The sequence below is a fragment of the Seriola dumerili genome, unplaced genomic scaffold (assembly GCF_002260705.1).
Source record: "Seriola dumerili isolate Sdu_G_001 unplaced genomic scaffold, Sdu_1.0 BDQW01001206.1, whole genome shotgun sequence".
In the NCBI taxonomy this organism is placed as follows: domain Eukaryota; kingdom Metazoa; phylum Chordata; class Actinopteri; order Carangiformes; family Carangidae; genus Seriola; species Seriola dumerili.
The window spans coordinates 14,149-32,718 of NW_019175461.1; the positions used below are offsets into that span (position 1 = coordinate 14,149).

Here is an 18,570-nt window from a genome sequence, read left to right on the forward strand (position 1 = left end):
GGAGGCGCTACAGTCTGAGCACTGAGGCTCCTTCAGAGGAATCCACTGAGTTTCTGCTAGAAGATCCAGCTGCTCCGTGCTAACACAGCGCTAACCTGCTAGCACAGCGCTAACGTGCTAACAGAGCGCTGACGTGCTAACAGAGCGCTGATGTGCTAACAGAGCGCTGACGTGCTAACAGAGCGCTGACATGCTAACAGAGCGCTGATGTGCTAACAGCTGTTTCATATTGTTGACCAAAACACCTTAAGAGTTCCCTTAAAGTCTGAGTTAAGGTTTCCTTAAAATAAAGACAGTTGCACAAAACAGCTAAAGTTTTATTTTAACTGTTATTCTAAGGAAACCTTAACTCATACATTAAGGAACATCTTAACTGAAGGTGTTTTGTGCAACTATTTTTATTTTAAGCAGAGAGACAGAATAAATGAGATTCTGCAGCAGTTTGTGACCAAGTGAAACCAGAACAGACGAACAGAGTGAAGCTGCTGTGACGAGCGGACCGGACTGTATCTGTGTTAATGTCGGCTGCTCTAAACTCAAGGTTTAATATGACGTGAAAACGGAAAGACACAAATGTTAGCTTCTTCACAGAGTCACATGGAGTCGTCTGAACAAAGTGTAATAACGTTGAGTGACAGTTGAAGTAAATCTACCAGAAACTCCCAGTGTCCTCTGAAGAAGCTCATCACTTACTAAACTAGGCAGAGCCTGAAAATTAAAATATTTTAATATTATCTTTATTATTAATATTGTTGCTGGTTTATGTCTGTGGTTTTTAAGCTATGGGTTGAGGCCCAAATTGGGTCTCGGGCAGTTAGAAAATATTTGAATCTAAATGTTTCAACATGATTTCTGTATAAATATGCTGTTAAATAATCAATAGAAATGAAGAATTGATTGATGAGTCCCTCTGGCTGACGGCTGATCGTCGTCCTTCTCTCTTCATCTGATGTAAATAAGCTCCAAACTGTCAAAGGAAAGAATGTGAATATAAACATGAGATGTGTTTTATGCCCAGAATTTAATTCAACTGTCACTTTATCTCTGTATATGTATATGTACAAGGTCATATATGACATGTGTATCAGTATATGAAGTATGCTATGTTGACTTCTATAAAGGACATTGTATTTGAGCCTATATACTCTGAATAAAGTTTTCACCACTTCACCTTCACCCTCTCATTGTGCTGGTCATACTGACGGAGGATAGAAGATTCTTTTATCTTTATTTATGTACAGGAGAGAAACCGATCAAACTAAACAAACACCCCCACCCTACTCAGGTTGAAGAGACTGAGGGAGAGAAACAAAAGACAAACAGAAAAATAAAAACATTAATAATAAAGGTAATAAGTGAATAAGTAATGATAAATAAATAAAAATAAATGAGTAGCTAACAGGATATATATTATTATTGAATCATATATATTGATATATAATCAAGAACTTCAATGCAGTCCCATAAAGCAAATAAAGTGTGTGTAAATATATCATGATATATATATATGATATATTTACTGTTTTGGCATTTCTTATGTTTATGTTAATGTGATTTAATGTTAGCTTTGTGCGTTAAAACCTTTGTCTATAATGTCTGTACATATATAATATATAGCCATTTATGTATAATTACGTCATTTTAGTGTATCATAATTATTACTTTACTAATGTAGGTTGACCAGACGTCCCTATTTTCCAGGGACAGTCCCCGTTATTGGTGGCCTGTCCCCGGCTGGAGCTGTCCCCTCAAATGTCCCCGTTTTTAACTGTTAATTAAGAAAAAATGTCTAGTGTTGTGCTTGTTTTGGCCAACAGAGGTGGCTGGTTGCTAGCTATAGCAGCTTTAGAAATAAAGCTAAAAACAACAAAATAGAATTATCCAAATCATTTTTTACTTTTTTTGTGTTGTTTCTAGGCAGAGAAAAGTTTACCTGGCTCACTCATTGGTCAGGATATAGGGTCAGGATCATAAGCGGGCAGTAAACTAACGAAAACAAACAAACAAACAAAGCCCTCCAGCCGGAACTTGAAATACGTGTTTTTATGTTGGAAGAAGTGAAGAAGAAGAAGTTACCTGATTGTCTGAGATGGAATTCACGCAACAATATTCACAACCTCGAATACTTTTATGAGAAACACTTTTGATTCTTTTGATCTGTGAACACTTATGAACTAAAGGAATATAAATGATCAAGGAATAGATAGACAATTGGACTTTGTGATAGCTTCAAAGATAGGGAGTTTGATCAGTCGTCCCTCAGTTTGGTGCATTTTTCTTTTTTTAATTCTTATTTTTTCTGCACCACCAATTGGGACTGTGAGCGGCATCAGGGTCCACACTGACAATCCCTGGAGATCCTGCTCTGTGGGGACCCATCACGGAGCAGCCACAGGAAGAGGAGATCCATCGAGGGCCGACAGCCTTCCAGAACCGGGCTGGCCTGCACCACGAATGTTTTTAACCGTGCCTGTCTCGATTTTCTCACTGCACCGTACTGACTGATGAACCAAAAACGTCTTGATACATATTCATGTTTTTTTTATTGCAGAGAGAAGAGAGAACAACAAACAGTAAATCTGAGAGTCTGCTCTCTGATTGGATGACAGACTGACCGGTTGATAACAGGAAACCTCAGAGCCAGCACTATTGGGTAAGATCAGAAAACACAGGCTGAGTAAACTCACCTTTGGGACGCACACACACACAAGCAGAGCAAGTTCCTGCTCGTCCTGTTTTTTGATGACTTGCAGGTATTTGGCAATAGCTGAGGTGATCAATAACTAATAAAATCTAACTCTCTGTCTCTGGCGCTCAGTGTTCTGAGTCAGTGTGTGCCTGCAGAGCTTATTGTGTGTTTTCAGGGCTCAGTGTGCGTCTTCTCCTCATCTTCAGGATGAAGGTGTGTCTCCTCCTGATGTGTTTTTGTTGTCTCTGCTGGAGGACGAAGGCTGACAGCAGATCGTAAGTTGATGCTGTTTTCTTCTACTACTCATTAATTACTGCTCTGGTTAAACTGGTAGAGGAAGTCGTGCATCATTGAAAAAAAAAACCAGCATTAAACTACATGATGCATTGTGGTAACTGATGGTTTTCTTGAACCGTTCTGTTAATTTGTTTAAAATATTCAATTAAAACAGTTGCTTCAGTACAGAAACTCAGCTGTTAACAGACAAACTGCCCCGTGATTGTTTGTTACAGAACTCCACAGGGAAGCTGTAACACTGCATGTACTGACTGTTTGAAATGTTTTAACTGTCTTTTTGTTTTTAATATACATGTACCCAGACTCCCTAGTGAAGCAGTGCTGATACTGAATGAATTATCCTGGTGAAATACAGTAAACTTACATTGATCTGACCAACTTTTGGTTAACATGTCAACATACATGCAATCCGTCAACTCACACAGCATTTACCTCCATCATGTATTTTTTCATTGGTTTATAGAATGATCCTTCACTGTTATGTTCCACCCCAATATCAAATACTGAATATACAACCAAAAACATCACATTAAAGAAATAAAGTTGCCGTGTCTCGTCCTCTCTCAGGTTTCTGATAACAGCTCCACTCTCGTTGTGTTTGGATGCCACGGAGACAGTGTTGCTGCAGTTGTTTGGGTTTACGGAGGACGTGACTGTCCACGTGTTCTTGAGGACCTCCATGGCTGAAAATCACAGAGTTCTGGCTCGGGAGGAAGTGCGTCTCACGGCCGGGAACAACCATCAGGCCATCGCCAAAGTCCGGGTGGGACATGATCCACTCAGGGGCAGACAACTGTAACTTTATTAACATTTATCCTAACATGAGAATTTAATCATGATGTTCCTATTATCTGTTTTTCTGTAGCTATTCACACATCAGCTGGATAAGAGTGTAAATAATGTGATCCTCCACGTCCAATCACAATCAGCAGAGGTCAATGGCCACGTGTCTGTTCCTGTGACACGGTCCAACGGCTTCCTGTTCATCCAGACCGACAAACCGCTGTACACCCCACATCAAAGTGGTGAGCAATAAAACTAGTCATCAAATGTGTTCCAATCCAGACTCATCCTCTTTCAGACCCTTCATTTCCTGACTTGGATAACTCGCAATGGATGGAGGTGTCTCAAAATCGTTGCATGCCAGTCACTGTTTAATTGTGCACTCAGGTCATCCTCATCGAGTCTGGTGCAACTCGTAATTATAATTCCAGCTAGTCCTAAATCAGGTCGTTCTTGTCAGCTCATAATGAAAGGTGATCCTTGTTCGGGTGGTCCTCATTAAAGTAGTGCTCTTCAACTCATGACGCCCAGTTGTGCTTGCTGAGATGGTCCTTGTTCAGAGAGTCCTCATCACCTCAAAATGTCAAGTGTTTGTTGATCAGGTGGTCCCATCAATTCATAAAGTCAGATGACCCTTGTTCAGGTAGCTGTAATCTTAATGTCTGTAGTCTTGAACTCATGGATCAGGTAGTCCTTGCTGAGGTGGTCTTCCTTTAGATATTTATCATCAACTCATGAATTCAAATGACCCTTGTTCAGCCAGTCCTCATCAGTTCATTAAATCGTGTAGTTCTCGTCTAGGTGGTCCTCATTTAGGTAGTCCTGATGAACTGAATAATGAAATCAGGTGGTCCTTGTTTAGACAGTCATCAACAACTCCTGAAGTCAGGTGGGCCTTGCTCAAGTAGTCCTTGTTCAGGAAGTCCCCATCAACTCATAAAGTTAGGTGGTTTAATTAGTCCTCATCAATCTTGTTCAGGTGGTGCTTGACATCACATGACATTAGTTGGTCCTCATTCAAGTAGTCCTTGTTCAGGGGTCCTTAGATAATACTCATCAACTCATGAAGGCAGGTGACCCCTGTTCAGGTGGTTTTCCTCATAGTAGTCCTCATAAACTCAAGTTGTCCTTGTCAACTCATAAAGTCGGCTATAGCTCTAATTTAATGTGTGTGTCCAGTCAAAGTGAGGGCGTTCTCCTTGAACCAAGAGCTGAGGCCGGCCGATCGCAGTGTCTTCCTGACCTTTAAGGTGAGTGATCCGCAGGACCAGAAAGAGGCAGTGACACACTGCAACATGTTTCGCAATGTTTTCTTTCAACTCAAAGTAATCTCAGATGACTAATTTTGTCCCCCACAGGACCCAGATCATGTAACAGTGGATATTGTGGAGATGATTGATGTCAATAATGGAATCCCGTCCATGCAAAACCCTTTCAAGATCCCCATCAAACCAAAGTAAGAACTTTAAAAAACAAACTTACTATGACTATGTAATGTTGTCAGCAGGGCCGGACAGAAACAATAATTCCAGCTGGTAATTTGACTCCATTGCTGGTTAAGATAACTGTTCAGGGCGCAGGCCAAACCGACTCTCAGGCCACCGGGAAATGTCGCGGTCCTCCCGACTGTCAGTGTGTTTCCAGGCTTCTTGTAATTTTATATGATTGCATGCTGTCTGCATTATCATAAAGGTGATGCCAGGCTGTTTTCATGTTTTAACTGTGACTCCAGGCTGTGTGTAATGGCATTTTGGATATTGCATGCCGTGTGTGTTGTTGTTATGGATATTCCAGACTGTTTGTGATGTGATTCCAGGTTGGGGATTTGGTCCATTGAAGCCTCCTACTCAGACACCTTCACCACAAAAGCAAGAACAGACTTTGAAGTTAGAGAATATGGTATGGAGTATGTTACATTATTGTACCAGTGGCCAAACCGGTAGTATTAATAATGTCAAGTATAAAGTGTAACATGTAAATTATTAACTGTTATTATCCTGCATTAGTTCTTCCCAGTTTCTCCATTTCTGTGGAGCCACAAGCAAACTACATCAGCTACGGACACTTCAACAGATTTCACTTTAAGGTGTCTGCCAGGTGAAGAACTGCCATCAGTCAGCCTGTTCAGACATGTGGAACACAAACGGTTCAAATGATCTGTTCAGCTGTTTGTTACACAAATGTTATTCTTATCTGTCTCAGGTATCTCCACGGTGCTCCGGTGGCTGACGCAGAGGTGTTTCTGCGATACGGCTATGTTAGTGGGAAAGATCCTCCAGTTATCATCCCCAACTCTGTCAGAAGAGACAGAGTAAGAAACACAAATGGCAACGCACTGGCTTGATATATAACTGTTAACAGAATCTATCTATCTATCTTTCTATCTATCTATCTAACTATCTATCTATCTATTTCTACAGAAACTTGTAGAAGTTATTGGCACCATTGAAACATTATACGCTACCCAGGCTTAGCAGTGTCTGTGTGTCTGCTTCAGTTGTCCTCATCAGGTGAAGTGGATGTGACTGTGAACATGGGGGAGATTCTGTCCAAACACGACGGACCAAAAAACCTCAACAGCCTGTTTGGAAAGTACTTGTACATAGCTGTGTTGCTGCAGGAGGACGGAGGTACACACATAACCACCAACACTTACCCTAATGTCAATCCAACTCGTAGCCCTGAGACTTTCCTGATGTTGACCAACTTTCTCCTCACATTGTAACTGTAAAGACATTTACATCACATCAGCTGATGAAGTCAGATAGCCCTTGTTCGGGTAGTTCTTATCAGTTCAAAAAGTCACGTGGTCCTCGTTTAGATAGTCCTAATGAACCCATGAGGTCAGGTGGTCCTTCTCTAAGTAGTCATCAACAACTCATAAAGTTAGGTGTTCCTTGATCAGAAAGTCCTCGTCACTTCATTAGGTCAGAAAGTCCATGTCTAGGTGGTCCTTGTGTAGTGGATCTCACTCTGCGTTGTGTTACTTAAAGGATGAGGTAGCTCTGCAGTAACAACATGGATGCTACACGGCGGCTACACGGTGGCGCTGCTACTCGAAACTTCGACAACTTTATCTCTTAACTATAGAATTTATGCATTAAAAACAACCAAAACTCTTACTCAAAATAATCACAGTGACGTTACATTGCTCTTACATTCACTGCACGTAAGTGAACATCAAATACTCGTGTGAAATGATTGAAAATAGGCACAGGGGGACACATGCTTACCTTCCCAGGAGAAAGTCCGGTGACAGAGGAAGTACCGCTCGCACGAGCGCAGCAAGTACAACTTTTTCAAAATAAACCTATAACGGCACTTCCTGCTACACCAAAGAAAAATCTCCCGTTTATGAAACAGTGAGCAACCATACATAAGATCCTGTCAACTCTCGTACCTATTATTTTATGAACACAATAAAACGTTTATATGAACATGAAAATACTTCGCAAACTTATCCCGCAAATAGTGTCAAAATAAAAGTCTCAGCGAAATCTATATGCAATTTTACAGGTAAATATAACATCCTGTTCATCATGTAGTGCAACAACATACACTTATTACACTTGTTCAGGTAGTCCCTTGTCAGCTCATGAAGACAGGTGGAATTCGTATAAGGTGGTCCTCTTACTCGACCTCGTTTCTTTGGTAGTCTTCATCAACTCAAGAAGTCCGGTAGTCCTCACCCAGGTGGTCCTGGTTTGGGCCTCATATACTGATCACACACACACTCACACACCCTCCCTCTCTTTGTGTCTCAGGTGGTATCTCTCAGGAGGTGGAGTTTGCTTCTGTGAAATTTGTCAAATCACCTTTCACTCTGAGTCTGGTTTCAACGCCCCCCTTCATCAAACCTGGACTTCCTTATAACATCCAGGTGGGCTGTCAGATTGCTGTGTCCATATTCATTAACTTTAATTAGTGTTGTACTTGTACTCCTCTTCCAAAAGAAACTGTACGGTGGATTGTTGATCATTCTAAATAACCAAGAGAAAAAACTAAGAAATAACTGACAACAATTTGTCTCTGTCTCTGCAGGTGTTGGTGAAGGATCACCTGAACAAGCCGGTGAACCGGGTTCCAGTTCAGCTGGTGCAGAAAGACCTGTACAGACAGGGGATGGAGACAGAGAACATGCTCTGTTCTGACAATGCCGCCAGCCAGTCAGACGGCCTCGCTGTCTTCGTCTGCAACACGCCGAGGAGAGCGGTCAGGGCGGTGCTGCAGGTGAGGAGGAGGGGCAGGATTTCATTTCTTTTATTGGTGTTTCTTCTCCCATCTTGTTTTTATAGTCAACATCCTCTAACTCATCATGTTGGTTGGTCTTATTGTTCACATGCTGTGGTTTACTTGTTGTCTGGTTGTTGTTTATTTGTTGCTTTTACTTGTTATTTACAAGTTAATGTTTGCTTTTTGTTGTTAACTTGTTAGTATTTACATGTTATTTACATGTTATTTACTTGTTGTTTATCTTGCTTTCCTGTACTTGTCGTTTACCTGTTAATGTTTACTTTAAACGTCAGTGTAAATGAGATAAAATAATAAATCATTAATTAAGTAGACATTTAAAAGAAGTACTGTTAATGTTTTAATGTTGTTTTCTTGTTGGCTACTTGTTGTCCTGTTGTTGACAGTTTGAGACGGCAGACCCTTCCCTCCCATCAGCCAGTCAGGCCAGTCTGACTCTGACGGCGGCGGCCTATCACTCAGAAAACGAGCGTTACATTTACATCGACCCCCCGCTGCCCGGCCACAGCCTGGAGGTGGGAAAATCTGCCCATATCAACGTGTACTCAGCAACACCCTCCTACCTGCCCATCAGAGTCCTCAGTTACCTGGTGAGAAGACACAGCTGGTGTTGTACGCCATCACTGATTGTCCTGTTACCGTAGTTACTGATGACATCACTCTGTGCGGCTCCCCTCAGGTGCTGTCTAAAGGGAAGGTGGTGCATTTTGGCAGTCGTAGGTTCGTCGATGCTTCTGATAACAAACAGACTCTGAACTTCCCTGTGACGGGCTCCATGGTCCCGTCCATCAGACTGCTGGTCTACTACATCCTGTACGGAGAGGGGACGTCCGAGCTGGTGGCCGACTCCGTCTGGATAGACGTCAGACACAAGTGTGTCAGCGGACTCCAGGTACAAACAGACACTGCTGTCTGTGTGTGATGAGACTGTTCCTCTGGCCTGGGTGGACGGGTTCGTACGAGGCTGCTAACAGCAGCTGTTCTGGCTGGTTATCATGTTACATGTTTACATGTGGTTTACTTGTTGTCTGGTTGTTGTTTATTTGTTGCTTTTACTTGTTACTTACAAGTTAATGTTTACTTTTTCTTGTTTACTTGTTGTTTTCTTGTTGTTGGCTTCCAAATGATGCTCAGTCAAATGGATCAAATTCCCATCATAAAAAGTGTCATTTTGGCGTGGTGGAGACTAGCTTTTTGCGGTGGTTGATGTGTGGAGGGCCGAGCCATAGACCATCATCTCAGAGGTGTTGTGATTTGGTGTGTGTGTGTATGTGTGTGTGTGTGTGTGTGTGTGTGTGTGTGTGTCAGACTGATCTGTCATTTCGTAGACAGGCCTACAAGCCAAAGGATAATCTCCAGCTGGACATCAGGGCCAATCAGGAAGGACTGTTGGCTCTGTCTGCTGTAGACACCGCCCTCTTTACACTACGACCCAATTACAAAGACCCCGTTTCCACGGTAACGCCAAAAACATGCCATTTGACTTTAGAGGACATTTCTTTCTGTTTGTTTTCACAACATCACCACCTGTTGAATCGTGTCTCATTTGTGTAACTTGTGTGGAGTTTGTGTGAAACCTGCTCAGTAACAGGACGTACGGTGGCCTGCAGGTGCTGCGTCACATCGAACACAGCGACCTGGGCTGTGGCGGAGGCGGCGGCAAAAACAACGCAGATGTCTTCCGATTGGCCGGCCTCACCTTCATCACCAATGCCAACGTCAAGCCAATTACCAGCAGTATGTCAATCGATCAATCAATCAATCAGCACACACTGGGTGGTTTTGATGATGGATGAAATGAAGTGTGTAGCGGAGGGTGTTCAGTCAGTATGTGTGTGTGCAGGTGAGGCGTGCACAGCAGTGGTTCGTCCAAAGCGAGCTCTGACTGATCAGGAGAAGGAGAAAAAAGGTGAGACTCCACCTGTCCCTCAGCTTCACCTGTCAACATTTTCTCCATCGTTTATTCACTTCAGATGAAGCTTACGAGTGATGCTTCATGACACCGATTGTAAAATTATTTCATATATATTGCGATGTAACCAAAGCGATTACGAGAACTAGCCTCAGCTAACATATTAGCCTAGCCATCGTAGCCAGTCTGACTAAAAGATAACAGAAATATCGAGCCACCTCGCCGATCTGTGTGACCATGCTGCTCGGAGGTTTATGATTCTCCCGGACAAAATCATACAACTGTGGGAATTTATCACTGCAACAATTATTTTGTCATTTCCTGTGATGACAGTTAAACTGCATGAATACGCTGCTCGTGTTACATGTAGTTGTTGTAGTTGTGTAGTTGTTTGAACGCCTTCTTAAGACTAGTCTCTGGTTTTCAGGGCAGAGAGAAGGTCTTTTCTATTTGTATTCATTAATGTGACAGCAGGAAGATATAACCTGTTCTTCACACATGATGATGTCATCAACAGAGAATGTGCTGCCGTTTGAGCTAATTCCCCAGAGAGCGTTCATCAAAGTAGGGATGTCACGAGAACCGATACCTTGGTACCAAGTCGATGTCAAAGTTCTGAGAGTCTCCTGGGTTTACTACCCAGAATGCCTTTTTCCTTAGAAATGTGACAACCAGAGGACGAGGTGGCCGAGTGGTTAAGGCGATGGACTGCTAATCCATTGTGCTCTGCACGCGTGGGTTCGAATCCCATCCTCGTCGGGATGAAGTTTACTGACCAAAGATGATGCGGGCAGTATAATAAACCCACATCATGGTCCGCCGCCACTTATGGAAAAGAAAACACTCGTATAAATGGAAAGATTCTTCCAAAACTTCCATTTCTGTTCATTCACTTTTCCAGATTTTCCAGGTGTAAGGGCCAAATGTAGCTCCTGTATGTTCCTGTACCTACGAGAAAACCTCCTGAGACGCACACCTGCTTTTTCCTTTACACTGGCCCGACAGGAGGACGAGGTGGCCGAGTGGTTAAGGCGATGGACTGCTAATCCATTGTGCTCTGCACGCGTGGGTTCGAATCCCATCCTCGTCGGGATGAAGTTTACTTTAGTCTTCCATGTCAACAAGATCAGTTTCTTTCCCATTGCTCTGGGAACCTGATAAAACCAGTGGCCTTCACCAGTTCACAGGGGAGTTATGTATATGATATATACCCTTCAAAACAGAAAGCAAAGTGTCTTTTTCAGTCTTCAGTCTTAGCTGCAGTCTGAACACACAGCACAGGTGGACAGACACAGGAGGACAGAACAGACAGATAACAGTTTGTCTGTGTGTGTGTGTGTGTGTGTGTGTGTGTGTCTGTGTGTGTGTGTGTGTGTGTGAACAGCCAAGACTTACGGTCCACTGAAGACCTGCTGTGAGCAGGGGATGAAGTACATCCCAAAGAGCGTGACCTGCCTCAAGTTCGCTGAGCAGATATTCAGAAAACTCCCTCGCTGCAGACAGGCCTTCAGAGAATGCTGTGAGTTCGTACAGCAGAACCTGGACCATAACCTCATCCTGGGCCGTCACGGTGAGCCCTGACTCCTCCCATCACATCCCAACACACACTGACAGTTTGATGATGTCACAGCTCCGTCCTCCACACTGTCATGAACTCAGTGACCCCGCCCCCCACATACATCATCACACTGAGCTGGGCCTGAGTCACACTGTCTGTGTGTGTGTGTGTGTGTGTCTGTGTGCGTGTGTGTGTGTGCTTGTCTGTGAGTGTGTCTGTGTGTGTGTGTGTGTGTGTGTGTCTGTGAGTGTGTGTGTGTGTGTGTGTGTCTGTGGTGTGTTGTCTGGTGTGTGTGTGTGTGTGTGTCTGTGTGTGTGTGTGTGTGTGTGTGTGTGCGTGTGTGTGTGTGCTTGTCTGTGTGTGTGTGTGTGTGTGTGTGTGTGTCTGTGTGTGTGTGTGTGTGTGTGTGTGTGTGTGTGTGTGTGTGTGTGTGTGTGTGTGTGTGTGTGTGTGTGTGTGTGTGTGTGTGTGTGTGTGTGTGTGTGTGTGTGTGTGTGTACAGAGATGGGTGCGGACTTTGACCAGACTCCTACATTGGTGCGGAGCGCCTTTCCAGAGAGCTGGCTGTGGGAGGTGCAGCGCGTCAGGTGACATAAAACAAACACACCTCTGACTCTCTGTTTGTTTGTTGGACAAATAGATGAAAAAATAAAAGCAGCTTTAGTGAAATGGGGGACTAGAGCAAAACCCAACTGAGAGTTGTTTCAGTGGAGTGAAGGTGACCTTCAGCTGCTTAAAGCAAGAGTCCCTGTTAGACTGAAGAAATGTTTTTGTGACACCAAATGCCAAATAGACCATACTCACACGGCGGCCATTTTCCTGGGGCGTCATGCTAAGGGTGGGAAGCCTTGAGCACTTTAATGTCTCTGAATGAATCCTGTGGGAGAACGACGAGATGGTCAAAAAACATGACTTGTTTACTTCTCTTTCCTTTGACCACATTGATAAACGAGCAGATGAATTTGCCAGATGTTGAATGCTAACGTTAGCTGTTGTCAAACGTTAGCTAATGGGTTATCAAATATATTGTTTTACCTTGAAATATGACTCATGGCCTCTTCAGATTTTCATTTCCCATTGTCTTTCTGTTGCTCATTGATCGAGACGCATCGAATAGAAACGACTTGTCAGAGTCTCTGTGTTGTACTAATTACTGAATATATTCATATTCATGTAAAAATATAGTTCGTTTTTCTGTTCAGTCACTTCGTACAGTTTACTTTTAGTCTGATCTGTTACTGGGTATGGTTTATTTAGATGTAAATACAGATCTTATATCTTAGTAAAGTGTCTTTGTTATGTTTTGTCTCCACCTATGTTGAGACCTAACCTTGTGTTTGTGTTTGTAGTCCAGGCCAGACGTCTATCAGCAGGCCTCTACCAGACTCTCTCACCACCTGGGAGATCAAGGCCATCGGCATGTTCAAGGACGGTGAGCTTCTTTACTTCCCTCATTCCGCCTTCATGTTCTGCATCCCTCCATCTTCATATTTCCATTTGTTCATTCCCTCATTTCAAACTGAGCATGTGCGAGCTAGTGTAAACAGGAAGTAGATTGTCTCCTTAGCAAAGACAGTTGTAGCATTAAAACAGAGAATGTAAGTGAACAGCAGCTGCTAGCAAAGACAACAAGGTCAGTAACACTGTGATTCATCAGAGTTTTCAAAATAAAACACAAACCCAGAGTTTTCAGAGTAAAACACAACCCCAGAGTTTACAAAATAAAATACAACCCCAGAGTTTTCAAAATAAAACACAACCCCAGAGTTTTCAGAATAAAACACAACCCCAGAGTTTTCTAAATAAAACACAACCCCAGAGTTTTCTAAGTAAAATACAACCCGAGTTTTCAAAATAAAACACAACGCCAGAGTTTTCAGAATAAAACATAACCCCAGAGTTTCAGAATAAAACACAACCCCAGAGTTTTCAGAATAAAACACAACCCTAGAGTTTTCAGAGTAAAACACAACGCCAGAGTTTTCTAAATAAAACACAACCCCAGAGTTTTCAAAATAAAACACAAACCCAGAGTTTACAAAGTAAAACACAACCCCAGAGTTTTCAGAATAAAACACAACCCCAGAGTTTTCTAAATAAAACACAACCCCAGAGTTTTCTAAGTAAAATACAACCCGAGTTTTCAAAATAAAACACAACGCCAGAGTTTTCAGAATAAAACATAACCCCAGAGTTTTCAGAATAAAACACAACCCCAGAGTTTTCAAAATAAAACACAACCCTAGAGTTTTCAGAATAAAACACTCCTCGTGTCTTGGTGATGTAGGGTGGATGTAGGAGAATCTACAGGTCCTTCAGGTGCTCTCTAGAGCCAGTGTTTGGTTTGTCCATTCTGGGCTACGGTAGATACATGGCTGTGCGACATGTTGGGCTTCAATTGTCCTGAGCAGCGGTCGAAAAGTCAAAAGAACCTCCTCTCTACTTCTCCTCCACCTCGATGGAAAACGTCATGAGGTCAAAGATGTGAAGGAGAATTCATCAGGACTGAGGAAAAGCATCCGACTGCTCTCACACTGAGCTTTTATTTTTTAAACTGTATTTATAACACAGTGAATCCTCCTTTAACCACGAAAACAAAGCAAACAGGACTGAAATGTTGAAACAAGAAAACATGAGAGAGAGTCGAGTCGGTAAATTGATAATTAAATAGAAATAATGAACTGAGTGAGAGATCAGAATAAATTATATTCAGACAGAAGTTTATAGGGATATCTTACAGGGATAAAGAAGAAGAGACTCTGCTCCTCTGCTCTGTGTTCATCACAGGTAGAGCTGATCTTTACAATCACCTCAACTTATCAACTTATAAGGTAGGCCCCCCCCACCCCCATTTCTGCCTAAGAAACAGTTTGATCAGAGTGAATGATGAATGAAAGGATGTTTTCTGTCTTTTCATCTTTACTAATTAACCATTTAATTCACCTCTTCAAATGTAGATAAAACATCAACGTGATCATGTGACTGTAGATATTTTATTTCCTCTGGAGAACAGAGGCAGTGGAGCGTCGTTCCGGAGGCTTCGGCAGCTCTACACCTGTGGTTCCTCCACAGTGTTGTACAGACCTGTTTAACCCTTTCATGTAAACCATGGCTGAACGTCTTCACACGTCTTTAACAGTGATGTTTGTTGGTGAACGTGACATGTCTGGTGACACCGTCAAGGTTTTGGTCAGGGACTGGTCTGATTGGTTCAACTGGAGGGAAACTTGAGGAAAAGTTGTGATAGGACAGAAATGAAATGAGCACAGAGTTCACGGGGAGCGATTGACTTTGCGTTAATTATTACGATGGGGACATCGAGACTTTCTCGAGGGAGTGACTCATTCATGCCTTTCTATCTCCCAGAGTCGATTGTTACAGCGCTCTCCTGGTTCTGACTAAAGCAGAACAGAGTGTTACTCCGGTTCTCAGGTCTTTCACTGGCTTCCAGTCAGATACAGAGTTAAGCTCAAAGTTTTACTGATTGTCTATAAATCACTAAATGGTCTGGACCCTAAACACGTTCCAGAAATGTTCCATGTATCTGAGCCTAGGTCTGTAAGAGCTGCAGGAGCTGGTCAGTCAGCGCAGCCTAGAGTTAAAACTAAACAGGGTGAAATGACCGTAATGTCTTTGCCTTGGCTTACGGGGGTGGATAAAGTCGTATTTAATGGAACTGATGTGGTTGTTGTTTGTTCTCCAGGTATTTGTGTTGCAGAGCCGGTCCAGGTGCCGGTCAGTCAGCCGCTCAGCGTGGACGTCCCGCTGCCCTATCAGGTGGTCAGAGGAGAACAGGTGGAGCTGTCGGGCTCAGTGTACAACCAACAGGCTGAGGCCATCACGGTACCAACCACGCTCCACACTCAACTACATATCCCATGATGCTCAGAGCCCACTAGGAGCTGTAGTCAAGGAGTGCTAAAGGACACAGTGTTTGAACGTGGTTGTCGTGTCTTCCTCAGTTCTGTGTGACGCTGACGGCCGGACCGGGGATCTGTCTGCTCAACTCCCAGCCGACTCCCGGGGGAGAGGGGCTGCGCTCCACGCCCTGCCACTGGTCCCGTCTGTCTGAAGGGGGGGCGGGCGAAGTGACCTTCACAGTGCTGGGCCTGGAGCCTGGAGAGCACAACCTGACCTTCACCCTGAAGACACGCACGGGCGGCGGAGACATCCTGAGGAAGAAGCTCAGAGTGGTGGTTGGTACATGGATGGATGGATATGAGTGGATATAAAAAAGTAAAAGACAACAGTAGTCAAATATTCCACCCCAGTAAAACCCCAGATTTGGTGATTTACAAGTCAAAAGTGAACGAGCTGCTGAATAAGGTGCAACAAACAATAAGAGAACTAGAGCTGTTAGAATCTGAAATCCTTGCTCAGTGTTACACAGCTTCTGCTGTTTGAAACGTTACGACACCAAACGAATCGATACGTTACGATACAACACGACATAACATGAGCACGTAGACATTAAAAACAGCACGAGCCGAAGTGTGCAGGTGGAAAACACGCAGTGAGCACAGGTAAGAGTCAACAGGTTACAGGTCAGAAATACAGTGAGGCAGCGGAGTCGAGCCGAGGACCCCCCGTCTCTATCCCCTCACTTCCTGTCCCCATATCTCAAATAAAGGCATAAAAATACTTTAATAGTCCATATGTCACGTAGGATTGTGGGATTCAGTTGAAACAATTAATGATCATTTTCATTATCAATTAATATATCAACTATTTTCTGCATTAATCAATTAATTGTTTTGGGCCATTAAATAGCATCAAAAAATTTCCATGACAGTTCCAAGTTGATATAATGAAACTGTTTTTTATTTGTCCAAAGATATTTAGTTAAAAATCAGGTCGTCATCTTCTCCCTTGGTTGTGTTCGCAGCCCGAGGGCGTGAGAGACCACGTGTACTCTGGAGGAACCCTTGACCCTCGGGGACTTTACGGTGCGTCTGTGTGTCACTGCTCCGTGCTGCTGCTCTGCTCTGAAGGCAGGAGTTTGTTGAAGTTCTGTGTTTTGATGCCGTTGCAGGTAAAGCGAAGCAAACGGTGCATCTGAAGAACAACCTGCCAGCCAACATCATTCCCAACACAGCTGTGGAGAGAATGCTGACTATCAGCGGTAAGATATGCTGTGGTTGCTAAGTTACAGACCCACGAGGGAGTGGATGTGACGGTCACATAAAGCAGAACATGTGCAGATGTTAATGAGAACAGATTGTGACAGCCGGGCAACTCTGTCTGCTGAGGAAGATCAAGTGATACCATCAAAATGTCCACTGAGAAACATTTGTGGTGAGCTGCTGTTTGTGCAGCAGTGAACAAGCTACTGAATAAAGTGCAACAAACAATAAGAGAACTGAGGCTGTTTAAGTCTGATGACCTTGCTCAGTTGTCTCTCTCAGCATGGTGCAGCTCCCGCTGTTTGAAATGCTGCTGGTGGAATATACGCCGTGAAATGAAATGTCACGATACGATACGGCATGACGTAACGTGACAACACATGATACGACGCGACTCCACGATATGACATGACATGGAAGGACAACACGAAATGATATGAAATGAAACTATACAAAACAGTACGACACGAGAAGACACCAAACAGCACGACGCGATATGACACGATATGACACGATATGACGCGATATGACGCGACATGACAGGAAACGATATGACACGATATGACGCGACATGACAGGAAACGATATGACATGAAAAGGTGCAATATGATGCGACACAAAATGATATGTGACGACTTGAAACAATTAGATATGTGGAAACCAGTTTCTGTACCAGGCTGTAAACATGTTGATTTCTGCTGTAAAGTTGGACATTTTAACATGGGAGTCTATGGGGACTGACTCACTGTTGGAGCCAGACTCTAGTGGTCGTTAGAGGAACTGCAGCTTCTGGTTCTTCATGTTGATGCTTCATGTTTCAGTCATTATTATTGGTATAATTAAATGTGCATGTGTGATTCAGCGACTGTGTGTGTTGATGAACCAGGTGAAGTTCTAGAGGAGATCGTGTCAGTGGTACACGACCCTGACGGCCTCAGAGAGCTCATCAACCTGCCGACCGGGTCAGCAGATCGCGAGCTGGAAGAACTCCTCCTTTTCATCCACGTGTATCAGTATCTGGAGACCACGAGCAGCTGGGGCGTCGTGGGAGGAGACGTCCTGAGCAACTCCGCACGACTGTCACTGAAGATCAGTCAGGGTGAGGAGACGCCGAGGAGACGCCGAGGAGACGCCGAGGACACCCGATGCTAATGTGACGGGTTTAATTCAGTGTTATTTACTGTGTGTGTGTGTGTGTGTGTGTGTTTGTGTTTGTGTGTGTGTGTGTGTGTTTGTGTGTGTGTCTAGGTCTGGTTAGTATCAGCTCCTTCAGACGTTCAGACTCCAGTTACAGCAGGTGGACGAATCAGCTCTCCAGCACCTGGTCAGAACACACCTTCGTCTTTATTTTTGTTTCTTTTTACTTAATAAATATTTTAAATATTTGGTGAAGCAAGATAAAGACAAAGAAAATGCTAACATAGCAAGACATGACATGATGGTATACACTACTACAGACTGACAGCTTGTTGTTCCTGCTGTAGATTTAGATAGATGACTTCCATAAATAAATAAAGGGAGAAAAACAGAACAGGGAGGAGCTGCAGGGAGGAACAGGGAGGAGCTGCAGGGAGGAACAGGGAGGAGCTGCAGGGAGGAACAGGGAGGAACAGGGAGGAGCTGCAGGGAGAAACAGGGAGGAGCTGCAGGGAGGAACAGGGAGGAACAGGGAGGAGAAGAAGAAGGAGAAGGGAGAGAGAGAGGCACTCAGCCTGGGCGCTTCATGTGCTTGAGGAAAAAAACATTTTAAATGATGCAGTGATATTCAGAGAGTTTACAGTGATCTCGTCGGCATGACAACCTGGACTATAGTGTACAGAGTTTACTGGTTTATGGAGACTGAGGCCCACCTGCTGGTGGTAGGGGGCAACAGGTACAGAGCCTGAGTCTGTAAGAGAATAAGAACTGATAGTAACAGTTACAGACAGACAGACAGCTGATCTGGTAGAAATCCTTC

The 18,570-nt window shown here is 43.6% G+C and overlaps 1 protein-coding gene and 2 non-coding genes across 3 annotated transcripts in view; all 3 read left to right on the forward strand.

Annotated features, from left to right (window-relative positions):
* The first annotated feature begins 2,818 nt into the window (after nucleotides 1–2,818).
* Nucleotides 2,819–18,570, forward strand: part of c5 (complement C5) — a 24,387-nt gene continuing 8,635 nt past the window's right edge. The window contains exons 1-25 of the mRNA XM_022767568.1: nucleotides 2,819–2,964; nucleotides 3,554–3,749; nucleotides 3,852–4,011; nucleotides 4,949–5,019; nucleotides 5,128–5,225; nucleotides 5,586–5,668; nucleotides 5,776–5,866; nucleotides 5,972–6,080; nucleotides 6,267–6,399; nucleotides 7,534–7,649; nucleotides 7,811–7,999; nucleotides 8,407–8,610; nucleotides 8,700–8,912; nucleotides 9,329–9,478; nucleotides 9,631–9,757; nucleotides 9,864–9,929; nucleotides 11,317–11,502; nucleotides 11,993–12,077; nucleotides 12,840–12,922; nucleotides 15,194–15,333; nucleotides 15,453–15,686; nucleotides 16,376–16,436; nucleotides 16,523–16,612; nucleotides 17,500–17,712; nucleotides 17,862–17,937. Coding sequence (XP_022623289.1) covers nucleotides 2,897–2,964; nucleotides 3,554–3,749; nucleotides 3,852–4,011; nucleotides 4,949–5,019; nucleotides 5,128–5,225; nucleotides 5,586–5,668; nucleotides 5,776–5,866; nucleotides 5,972–6,080; nucleotides 6,267–6,399; nucleotides 7,534–7,649; nucleotides 7,811–7,999; nucleotides 8,407–8,610; nucleotides 8,700–8,912; nucleotides 9,329–9,478; nucleotides 9,631–9,757; nucleotides 9,864–9,929; nucleotides 11,317–11,502; nucleotides 11,993–12,077; nucleotides 12,840–12,922; nucleotides 15,194–15,333; nucleotides 15,453–15,686; nucleotides 16,376–16,436; nucleotides 16,523–16,612; nucleotides 17,500–17,712; nucleotides 17,862–17,937 — 3,242 coding nt within the window. The 5' untranslated portion in view covers nucleotides 2,819–2,896. The remainder of the gene's footprint in view (nucleotides 2,965–3,553; nucleotides 3,750–3,851; nucleotides 4,012–4,948; nucleotides 5,020–5,127; nucleotides 5,226–5,585; nucleotides 5,669–5,775; nucleotides 5,867–5,971; nucleotides 6,081–6,266; nucleotides 6,400–7,533; nucleotides 7,650–7,810; nucleotides 8,000–8,406; nucleotides 8,611–8,699; nucleotides 8,913–9,328; nucleotides 9,479–9,630; nucleotides 9,758–9,863; nucleotides 9,930–11,316; nucleotides 11,503–11,992; nucleotides 12,078–12,839; nucleotides 12,923–15,193; nucleotides 15,334–15,452; nucleotides 15,687–16,375; nucleotides 16,437–16,522; nucleotides 16,613–17,499; nucleotides 17,713–17,861; nucleotides 17,938–18,570) is intronic.
* On the forward strand, nucleotides 10,610–10,691 carry trnas-gcu. Its single transcript has one exon. It is a non-coding gene; the product is annotated as a tRNA-Ser (tRNA).
* Nucleotides 10,941–11,022, forward strand: trnas-gcu. Its single transcript has one exon. It is a non-coding gene; the product is annotated as a tRNA-Ser (tRNA).